This window comes from Beta vulgaris, chromosome 8 (genome assembly GCF_026745355.1).
Source record: "Beta vulgaris subsp. vulgaris cultivar EL10 chromosome 8, EL10.2, whole genome shotgun sequence".
Classification (NCBI taxonomy): Eukaryota; Viridiplantae; Streptophyta; class Magnoliopsida; order Caryophyllales; family Amaranthaceae; genus Beta; species Beta vulgaris.
The window spans coordinates 53071711-53084056 of NC_079209.1; the positions used below are offsets into that span (position 1 = coordinate 53071711).

The 12346-nt window shown below is 31.4% G+C and overlaps 1 protein-coding gene across 1 annotated transcript; it reads left to right on the forward strand.

Moving 5' to 3' along the window:
• Nucleotides 1–8053: 8053 nt before the first annotated feature.
• Nucleotides 8054–9586, forward strand: LOC104901783 (hypothetical protein). Its single transcript, XM_010689396.3, has 2 exons — nucleotides 8054–8159; nucleotides 8893–9586. Exon 2 carries the CDS (start codon nucleotides 8894–8896, stop codon nucleotides 9491–9493), a length of 600 nt encoding a protein of 199 aa, XP_010687698.2. The 5' UTR covers nucleotides 8054–8159; nucleotide 8893; the 3' UTR covers nucleotides 9494–9586.
• Nucleotides 9587–12346: the final 2760 nt, after the last annotated feature.

Below are 12346 nucleotides of genomic sequence, written 5' to 3' on the forward strand. Positions count from 1 at the left end.
ATCGTATGACGTCACATTTTGTAATAACCAATTGAAGAAAGAAAATCTATCATGGGGGAATATTAAGGTTGGACTAGGTCTTTCACTAAACCTATTTTACTACTATTATAAAAGGTTATAATATGAGGGTGGAATAGAGCGTTCATCTTGTCAGTCTTTTTCAAACTAAAAAATAGAGAGAAACCTTATTCTTCTCCCTTGGAAAATTCGGACACGCTTCCTACAAAGCAAGAGAGTGAAATATATTCATCTTCTTCTAGTCTAGCAAACATGGGAATTCAATTGGTGCTCATGGACTAAGTAGAGGAGCAACAATTGGTGTTCTTTGATCTCTAGCGTATCATAAGTAACCTACTAAACAAGTGACAAACAGGTAAAAACTCAATAGAAGAAAAGAGACATACAAGTTTAACTCAATCAGAAATAATCTAAAGAATGACTTAAAATGAGAAAATCGCGCAAAAGTTGACTTATTTAAAATAATTTTTCCTCAAATTAAACCAAAGCAAACAAATATTGCATTGGCTGCATTTGCACATTGGTCAGCTATGCGGGAAAATATGTGTGCTTTGTGAAGTCCCTCCCCCACCCTTGCTTGACGCTTATATAGAGCAGAAGAGGACTTGCTCTCAGCCACAAATTTCAACTCTCAACTCTCAAAATAAAAGGGAATGCCCCCATGTGGAGACCATGTGGGAGATGGATTTCCTCCATGTCAAACCCAAATTTAATTTATTTTCTAGCTTGCGGTCCCGCTTTCTATTCCCTTCTTTCATTTTTTTTCCTTGGATCCTGCCAATTTTCTGTTGTGGACAAGCTTTTTTTTCTAGAGGCAGTATAGTTAAGAAATTATTAATTTATTCCTCGCACTAAACCAAATTTTATATGAGGTGTTTACATTAAAAATAAAAAATGTAGAACTTATAATATCTTTCGAAGTTATAATTAATGTGTTCGGTAATTACTATTTTTTTAATTAAAATTAATTTATTAATTCAAAGTTATACAACATATATAATCCAAAGTAAAACTAACAAATACATATCAATGCAAAATGAAATAAATACAATTCTAATATGACAAAATACGATATTGAGGAGATCTAACACTTTCAAAACTCTCATCTTTCACATCGATGTTTGATGCAACATTTTACTAGGGGGTCTATCAATCTTTTGTAGTTCTTTTGGAAATAGAATTGGATTCAATTCAAGTAACTATAAACGAAAAATTGTCATCAGTTGCAACCCCGTACAAATTTTGATCAGCAAATAAACCTTTTGAATTACAAAAAGTAGCAAATATAAAGTGCCCAAATCTCATATGGAGAGAGGAAAAAAACTCAATAGATTGAGTTGAAAAACTTTCCATTAGAAAAATACTGAAGTTTATTAAAAATAATATCATAATAACGAGTAACAAAATGAAAAAAGGAGCTTACCACTGTCTAAAAAGATGAAAATTAGGGATTTATGAAAGTAGAGAGAGAAGAGAGAAAAAAGGGGACTTTTGATATATTCATTAGTGCTATAATGAAGTTTTTTCATGAATACAAGCTATGTTGTTCTAATCTTATTATAATAAGTTAATTTCAGCAAACGACATTAAGTTTTGCAAATAAAAAAATTATTTAAGCAATAAAAAAAGCGAAGATTAAAATCTCATAAAAAAACCAAGTTTAAAATCTCATAAAAAAAGCCAATTACATTGTTTATTTCAATCATAAAATAAGCTAATCTCATTACTTAAATATAGTTCTAGTTTACCGAAATTAAGCTAATTTTTATATGTAAAAGTAGGTTAAGTTAAAAAATTTTATTAGGTTTAACAAAAACAAGTTTAATAGAGCATAGCTTGCTTAAAGCAAAAAGACAAAATGCATTGCTTAAAATTTATCTACCAAAATATTGTCCACAAAGAATCGGTAAGGGGGATTATGGATTAGACGAAAATTGCTAAGAAGGTAGCAAATCTCATAGGAGAAACGGAGAAACCATTACCTCGGTTAGGGATTTTGGTGAAAGGAAGATGGCCAGATGGCTACTAATAGGTCACACTGTCAAATAAGCTTTAGTGGAGAGATGGTTAACCACCTAGCATTTTACACAGTAACATATTCTCTTACTTATATATTAGTAAAAAGTATGATTAAGATTATTGATATATGAAAAGAGTAAAGTCAAAGTGTTATATTTAGAAGAAATATATTTTCAAATAAGAAATTGTTAAAGGGTTTAAGCTCCTCTGAGTCTCAACAAAGATCTATCTGTAATTGAATAGTATAACTTAAATCGAGTTTAGCTCAACTCAGCTCATGACAAACCTTATTTGATGAACATTGACAATCATTGGTAGAATAGTTATTATGCTTTAATTTGCCGATCAACCTATTCTTCAACTGGAGATTAACATTGTTTGAGTTATGGGGTAATCTTCGCTAAAACTCTAAATTCACCCTTCTCTCGTTTTTAAACTACGTTTTGTTTAACTTAATTATTTCAAAAACTTTTTAGTCATTCTTATTTGAATCAAAATAACTCATGTCAAATCATAATTAAGGGTGGGGAAATCGAATGGGGGGCTACGAGGGGTGGGGGGCTGCTAGGGTGGGGAGGGGGTGGTGGGAGGATTAGGGTTTAGAGTTAGGGGATAAGGTTAGGGTAGGGTTAGAAGTTAGGTTTAAGTTAGGTAAATTAGGGCTAATTAGAGTTTAATTAGGGTTAAAGCTAATGATAGTTAACGTCGTTAGTCATTAAGGGCTTTTGAGTGTATCATCGTGAAATTGAGGGTACCCCGTATATTTTCAAAAGTGCGAGGGTAACTCGTGAATTTCCTAAAAAATCGGAGGTAATTGGTGAAAAAACCATTAAATAAATGCGATAAGATTCAATATGATTCAATAATATGATAATGATTTACCTTATAAAATTTTAGCTAAAAGATACAGTCAAAGTTTAGATTAAACTAGTTAGGCTAAAGATATCTTCGGTGCCAGCTTTTGAGATAGTTTTTAGTGTTATAATTTAGTCAAAACACTAATTGAGAAATATAGGAGGGTTTTGTTAGATAGTAATACGAGTATCTTTTAGTGGTCGAATCAACATTCTAGTAGTGTTGGTCAAAAGTTACAATTTGTAGCTTTTGGGGGTATTGTTTAGTGGTGTACAAATTAAATTTTATATTAAGGTTTTGTTTAAGTTTTTGACTAGTTATTCGTAAACAACTACTTTTACAGCTAACACATCTAAGAACTACCCGTGCAACTAACATCTACTTTCACAGCTAAAAGCTACCACCATAACAACTGTGCCGAACACGCCCTAAATCAGACAAAAAGTATCTAGACCATATTTAAGCCGTTCGTGACTGTACAACTTTAAAAAAAACCACTTTTATCTAAGGTGAATAACCTTAATTAGTACTTCCTTCATATTTTTTTTTCATATAATTGTATCTCTTGGATTTTTACGCTTTTAATTCATACATTTATTTGACAAATTTTCTTTTGTGATGTAGATATAAGGAAATATATAATAATCATGTACAATGTTATTTGATTTATCTTGATATATAATTAGATACTTCAAAATACTGTTAGAGATAAAGTAGGATACTAAAGATATGATAAATATCTTTAGGATATATTTCCCTAAGATAATATACGATGACAAGTTTATGAGAGGAGAGAAACAATATGATTTTATTAAGTTGTGTTCAATAAGGAACGATGACTACAATATATATACGAGTACATAGAAACTCCTATCCGGAAACCATCTCCAGAAGATATATTATTCTTAATATTTATCTGAAATAAATCATAAGATAATATTTCCCTAAGATAATATCATATCCTAAGTACTAATATATCCTAAAGATATTTATCATATCTTTAGTATCCTACTTTATCTTTAACAAATACATACTAGCTTTTTATGCACGCGATGCGTGCGATGACATTTTTAGGCCTAATTATTACTAAGTAGTAAACAAAAAGAAAATGCAAGTTAGTATTTTACGGTCACCTCCATTTTGTGAATAAGATTCTTTGAAATACAATCAAATAGTATTCTTCTACATTTGTTTTTCTTTTGAGTCATTAACTCTTTGCATCTAAGTAGCATTATAATATTACTCCCTTAGTTAAACTTATCTCTGTTGAAAAAAAAAATTGAGTCCATATTATCTGTTATGTTGAATTTTCAATGCAACAATATTATAATTTGGCTAATTTATACTTTGATCTACACTTGTATTTGAAACCCATATTATAATTATTTGGCTAATTTATACTTTGATCCACACTTGTATTTGAAACCCAAAATTTTGAGTGATGTTGTAGCCTGTAGGCACATCCTTCTAGAATTTTAACAAAAAAAATTTCACTACCTTTTCCACTACTTGGCAACATCAGTATAATTCCACTACTTTTGCTATTCATTTTCTCTCTCCTCTCACTACAAATCTACGAACCATATTTTCAAGGAACCTAGTTCATCAAACTATACACTATACAATAAGAAAATAGCCTTTTCAAGTATTAAGCAAAGCAGTAGATCTAATTCATCAAAAATCCATCAGCCGTATCAACCACTTTTGAAGGAAGCAAACCAACTTCAGTTTTTTCTTAGGTCGATTTTCTAACAAAGAAAGGTAATTTCTTAAATCAACTTCAGTTTTTTCTTGGGTCGATTTTCTATCATCCCAAAATTTAATCCGAAAAGTATGAATCAATTTCAATTTTTTTTCCCTTTCCTAACATCTAAATTATGATTTCACAAAAATTTATATTTAAAATTTTCATCAGTCTCATATTTACAATTATATTTGTAAATTTTCATACACAATTTGATATTGGAATTTTTTTAAAAAAACAAAAATTGTTTCTTTTATCTTGTTTTCTGATTTAACATGAAAATGAATTAAATTTTAAATTGTATAAAAACCCTTTTTTTCCATTTCAAAATTTTACAGTTGTCTTGGTGCTTAATTTCACTATTTGTTTTCGCAAAATAATGTAATTTTTTTTTCTGAAAATGGTTTTAGCAAATTAATTTAATTTTTTTTTCTGAAAATTGATTTTTGCAAAAACCGTTCGCGAAAACTTTGATTTTGGTTTTTTTTTTTCAAAATTTATTTATTTGTGAAAATGGTTTTTTTGCAAAAGTTATGAGCAGAATTTTTAATATTGGAATTTTTTTAAAAAAAAACTAAATTTGTTACTTTTATCTTGTTCTCTCATTTCATGTGAAAATAAAGGGTTAAATTTAAGTCCTTTTTAACTAATTGCTATCATCTCCCTTTTTTCTGTTAGTCGCTACATAACAATTGCTATTGTTTTTTCAACTAATTTGAAATAACTTGGAAGATTAAAAGAATTATGTACCTTTTTGGAAGTTTGCAAATCGCTGATGGACAAATGTGTGATATCCCCGTCGAAATTTTATGTTTTTTTTACAGATTTTTATGCATAGCGTGTATAGGTAAAGAATAATTTGTAAGTGAAATTTGTGAGTTCTTGAGAACAATGATTTGTAAGTGAATTTTGTGAATGTTTTTTTTATGTATTTACGCGCTACTATATTAGTTTTGGTTTGTCAGTTAATTTTTAAATTTTTGTAAAGTTTAGTGATTTGCGGGATTTCTTGAACGTGATTTAGAAAGGGATTTGTAAAGTTTCTAACATAAGTGATTTGGGAGTGATGTTGAAATTTTATTTCCGGTAGCTTCGTTTGAACCCCATTTTGGTATTGATATTATTTTTGTAATTAAATAAGGGAAAGGGGGGCAAAATAGTCAGTTCAAAAGAGGACACCACAGGTCCCCCTTTCTCTTATGTAATAGAGATTATAATTTTTATAAAAGAATGATTGAAAATATTAAAAATTTAAATTATGCATTAATAATATGTGTGAAACTCAATTAGTGCAAGTATTAAAAAAAGGAAAAGGGTGGAAGTACGTATTCATATATACGTGATTATGTATAATAGTCAACAAAGTGATAAATGGTCTTCAATATTTGTACCTCTATTTGAAGCGCAATCTACTCCCTTTTACCTCCCAATTATAACTGTCATACCTAAAGCATGCATTACTTTTGCAATTTGCAATCCTTATATGTAGCTCAATAGCCTAACACTTATATTAATATTTAAACCCAATTGGACATTATCTATTATTTATAATACTACAATTATCACATTGCTAACGAATAATTTGATTATTAATATCACTAATTATTTATTAGTAAAACAAGTAAGTTTTTAACATTTTGAAATTATTCATCAAAAGAAATCTATTTTACATAATACTCTCTTTCTATTTATTTTTTACTTTTTCCACTTATAAAAGAAATATGGTATGTGAATATTGTAAAAGTCAATGTCTTATAATTTTTCAAAGGTGAATAAAATATTTTCTACTCAATTCTAATATATTTGAAAATATTTGCTCAGACTCGGATACTCATGCCCGACACGAGTACGTGTTCAAGTGTCCGATTCGGTTATTTTTTTAGAGTTTTTTCTAATTTTTTAGCCCAAAACAAAGTGCCCAAGTGTCCCACCCATTTCCGAGTGTTGAGGACCCAACACGGTGAAATGAAGAGTACGAACAACATAGGAAAATATACACCTAATATCGATCCTCTATATATATATAGTTTATCAACTGTGTTAAACTATGCTTCATGCATTAGTACCTTAATGCATTTACCATGTATCAGCTATAGCAAAAAAGGTAATTAATTGCTTGCTAAAAGTGGGTATTTAATGCTTGGTAGTGACCTTGTGTGTGTCAATAATAAGACCAGCAAGGTCTTTCTCACTTGTGTTCTCTATCAGTTGTAGCATGACTTGTAGGGGTCAATGATATTGATATCTGATATCTTTCTCACGGATCTCACCTCTTAACCACAATTCTAGATTTGCATTATTGACTTAACTATTGATTCATTAGATTTAATATTGCATTCTTAATGTTGCTGCGTAATTTTTTCTTAGTACTCACATGGCGTTATGGCGATTATTGGATAAGATTAGGACCTTATTTTGTTTTGATTAGTACGGACAATTCAGTGATTTGTTCTAATTTTCCCTTTGCTTTCTTCACTCTTCATTTTTAATGTTTAATGTTCAAAGGTAGAAGTAGCTAGTACTTTTTAGATTTAATTTATACTACACAAAGTACAAAGAAGGGGAGGAGAGATTCGAACCTGTGACCTATCATTCACAGCACCTCAATCTTAACCACCAGGTCAAGACATCCTTGGTTAATTCTTAGCTTTTTTTAATACAAATATAAAATCAGGTATGCCTTCTAAATAGAGTTGTACCTAATGTATCATCTTCACATATAATATGAAGTTATGAAGAGGGTTGCGTATATAATGAATATCGCTTTAGAATAACTAATCAAATGACCAACATTAACTACGTTATATCTTCATGCGGACATATTTTCATTAATTTATCGTCATTATAGATTTATAGTATTGTTGTTTTTTTCTTCTTCAGTTTTTCCCCATTATCTATTATTTGATATAGGCAAAAAACAGAAACTTACATACATGAATACACAATGCCTGAATTGTATCTTAGACTTTTGTTTTTATCGTCAAACATTATACTATTGTCTATAGAATCAAATTAAATGAAGGTACAACACATTAAAGACTATTACATATAAGTATTTACTCAAATAACATAATTAGCTTACATTTCAAGTGAAATATAGATTCGCAATCTAAAAGAGTTTGACAAATTTGTCACCAAGCATATGCATATCTACCAAATTCAAGAAAAGTGCGTAATGAAATAAATGAGGTTTTAAAATATGAAGCTCTTTGTACTAGTAACAAGTAACAAAAGTTGAGTTTGCACAACATTAGGGAAACCCTCCTTTATTTTCTTGATGACTAAAATTTGAAAACATTTTGGCATGTCCTCCAGGGCTTGGGGTGGTGGGCCATAGCCCACCCATGTGCCTGCATGTGCTGTGTCTTTCTATTCAAGGCCCACCATTTCTCTTTCTACCCTTTTCCTCTAAACAAAATAAATGGTGTTGCCACACCTTTCTTCTTCTCATGTGCTTCCAATTTATTTTTTCACTTCATTTCTCTTTGTTTATTCCATCTCAGTGAAGATTATTTTTTCTAAGGTATGAATTTTCATTCTTTTTCTTCAAATCTTCAGTACCTTTTTCTTTTTCTGTGTTTCCTTAGCATTCAATATATAAGAACAATGGAAGTTTTGAGTTTTCCTTTATGTTGTAATACGTTTTTTTTTTAATTTTGGAGACAATGAACTTACTTATTAAGCTATATTTCCAACGAAATTCTTAGCACTACTACAAAAAAGCCAAGGAGACCATATATAGGAAACTGGTTGAGGTTACTAACCCATTTCTTAAATATAGGAGATCATTGATTATCCAAAACCAGTTTCGTAAGTTTAAGTATTTGACTTATTGAAATTGTTGTTGTGAAATAGGAGACTGTTTCTAAGTAAAACCGGTTTCATCGACATATTATAGATATAGTTTCTATCTGATATTTATTAGTTAATTTATACATTCACATATGTTTATACTTTTTAGAGTAAAATACAACTAGCTAGCTAGCATTACACTTTTTATGTGCATTAGAGCTTCTTCAACAAATAATATGTGCATTTTAAAACTTGTGTTATATTTCATGAAAGTTGGAATTTGAAGTAACTGAATTGGTCATTATTGGTAGTGTAACACCTAGAGTGAAGAAAATTTATTACATATATAAATTAACCAATTATCACATGCATTGTCATGCTACATGTAATTTGTTTCCTCTTACCAACATATTTGGTTGAATTTGGTCCTTATAGTAATGGGTTGTCACCTTTTCTTTGTACAGAATGCAAAATGATAAGTCTCTGAAGAAAGAATTCTTCAAGAAATGGATAATGGGTCTGCAAATATGCAGGTCTTCAAAAGAGAAAATGAGCTTATTGGAAAGGAAGAAAGCCATAAAACTATCAGCAGACTTAGCCATGGCTTCCATTAGAAAAGGTAAACGTTCATGGAGTCGTGCCTTCATCAACAAGGCCTCTAAAGATAGCGAAACGCGAAGTTTAGCTAAGAAAATCTTGGGTGACAATGAATCTGATGAGTGTTTTTCATCACAAGAAACAACATTATTGATCACAAAGCATAAAATTACAAGAATGAATATTATTGGAAGTAATTATTATAAGAAGTGTACTTCAAAGAAGATATGCAAATATGGTCCTAGGCAATGTGGAGAGTCTATAAGTTATAAAATGAGAGCTAAATCAATGGCAAAGAGATTGGTGAAGAAAAGAACACAAATATTAAAAGGTTTAGTTCCTGGAGGAGAATACATGGATGAATACTCTTTGATCAATGAAACACTTGATTATATTGTCTCACTACAAGCTCAAGTTGATGTAATGCATCATATTGCAAACTCTCCTCAACTCTTTATTCATAATTAATTAGTATCATCGATCAAAAAGTATTATATAGCAATTAGCATATATATATGTGTTTAGGGTTATTAATTTATTAGTTATTTGGTTATTATTTAATTTGTAGCTTGTTTATTAGCCTACTCCCTCCCTCTCTACATATCTATATATGGCTTTGTGGCTAAAAGAAATAGTCTTGTGTAGATGGTGGTGAATCATATTGAAATTCACTAATATAAGGCTAGGTTTCTTTGCCAACGTCCACATAAACAAAAACGATCTATTGGCCAACCATTCTCTTCCTAGAACCTTTTGCTTTAATTCTTCGAAGTTCACAAGTGTATGTAGAAGAAGTTTATACATTATAATTTGTTTTGCGACGGTTTTTTAAGTTGATTTTGGAGGTTTTATCAGGTTAAAAACTCTAATACAAATGAAAAGTAATACAATTTTATCTATTTCGTAATAGAGACACTATTAATATCAATAAAATAAAATTAGATCTTCGTGGACGACCATAATATGAATTAATTATTCCTTTGGACTTAGGAAGTATGAGGAATGTAGCCTGGTAGATTTGGAAGGCTAATTCTCATAATTTTTTTTTTTTTTCTAATTTTATGGCGTTTTCAATAGGTTGAATGTTCGATGCTTTTTTCTCTTGGTTATACAACTTTTAAAAGGGAAATGTCATAATGTATCCCCAAGCTTTTAATCTAGAATACATAATATATCCTTGCGTTTTGAAAATTGCATCATGTACGTCTAAAATTTGTAATAAATCTATTGCATAAACATAATGACTACCTAAAGTAAGATTGATTCTTTGAGGTACATGGTGTAATCTTCAAATCGGGAATGTACCTTGTGCATTCTGAACTGTTTAGTGGTATGTCAATGCATAAAAATTCTCTTTTGAAATTGGTCTACTGAATGGCTCAGATGATGTCCAAAGTAGTTGTCAAATTCGAAATTTAATTTATCAATATTTGTGTTTTTGACACAACTAGTTTTACTTCTAATCTATGGGTATTATACAAACATCAATTTTTTCAATAATTATCAATATATAATTACATATTTTCACGGTAAAGATGTGTATTCAGCTATAAAAATATAACATGATACAAAAAGAATGCGGTAAGGTAGATTAGTTTACTTTAAAAGGGGCCTGGGATACTTTCCATCCCAGCTTTGCCATATAGGCACGTGGTTTATTCTTTCCTGGATCCTAATTCCTAGCCCTCCTCGATTCTCGATTCCTAGCCCTGGCCTCCCAATCTAGCTCAAGAGTGTATAAAATCCAAATATGTCCAGGATCATCGAGTCACCAAGTTCTCCAATGGATCCGCCACGTGGAGGAACATAGGGAGGGGGTGGCACCTCCTTCAGGAGAACTGTATATGGAATTTAGGGAATGAGAAAAGTATCCATGTCTGGGAGGATGATTGGTTAAGGGTGGGGACCCTTAGATCCCTGATCAGTGGCCTTCTTCAGAGAGGGGAACTAGATATGAAGGTGCACAACATTGGTAGGGGGGAGTTGGGATGTGAGGGACCTTTCATTTCACCTGCCTCAGGCCATCCTTAACCGAATACTTAGCATGCCTCCTCCCTATGAAGATGCTCACAACGATCTTCTCACCCCATCATTTACGTTAAATGGTGGATTTTCGCTTGCCCAAGCCTATGATGCCCAACTACCCACCCCTTGGACCAACCTAGATTGGATCTGGAAAAATAACATTGAGCCTAAATTGAAATTCTTTTTCTGGTTACTTTGGAAGGACCATATCCCCCATATGAACCTACTTCACATAAGAAATATTATGCCTAACTCTCATTGTCCTAGATGTTCCAACATAGGTGAAGATTCCCCCATATTATTCGCGATTGCAGTTATTCGAGGGGGGTTTGGGATACGGGTACACCACAGTGCTCTAGGATGCTCTCTTTTACTGAATGGTTAAAGTTCAATCTGGGAAGTAATAAAGAAATGTTTAGGGGAGTGAGTTGGTCTGACATTTTCCCCTATCTTTGCCATGAGATTTGGAAGGACCGCATCAATGTTAGCCTCAAAAAAACAAAAACCGGCCCAACCAAACACCATCATCCAACGTGCTCTTATCCTCGCAAATTTTCGGGCTAAGGGAGGGACCTATACTAGACAGGATGGCGGACCAAAAAACTCTATCACCCGAGAGATCGTAGATATTGCAATATATGTTGATGCTTCATTTGTGAGCATCCATGAGTCTAATGGTCTTGGGGGATTATTCGGAATAGGAAGGGTGAACGGGAGGTGGGATTTAGCCAACGCACTTTTGCTAGAGATAATAGTCTTGCTGAATTAAGGGCCATTAAACTGGATCTACAAATTGCTAAAGAACAAAACATCCATACGACTACCATATTTTCGGATTGCATACGAATGATTAACCTCGTAGGTAATACTGATGGTTATGCTGACAACTATCTGAGTGATTTATGTGAATGCAGAAAGTTGTGGAAGGATCTTCTGGGAATGAAGATTAAACATTGTAGCCAGACTCTTAACATGGTCACAGATGGACTCGCTAAAGAATGCAGGAGTAATACGGATAGTATGAATGTAACTAGGATTTTCCCAACCCCCTAGTTATATTTTGAACAATTTCGTTGCGGATTGTAAAACTTTCATGATTTTGTAATTTATAAAAGATACGTATGTTCACCATAAAAAAAAAGTATATATACTTTAAAAGAAGATAGTTGAATAGAAGTGCTTTTGAAGACAACTTTTGCAAAGAAAGACATTTTATGGGTTTAGAAAAAATAAGAACATACAAAATTTTGTAACTTGGCAAAGAAGAGTACTGACTTATATTTGAAATATTACAAA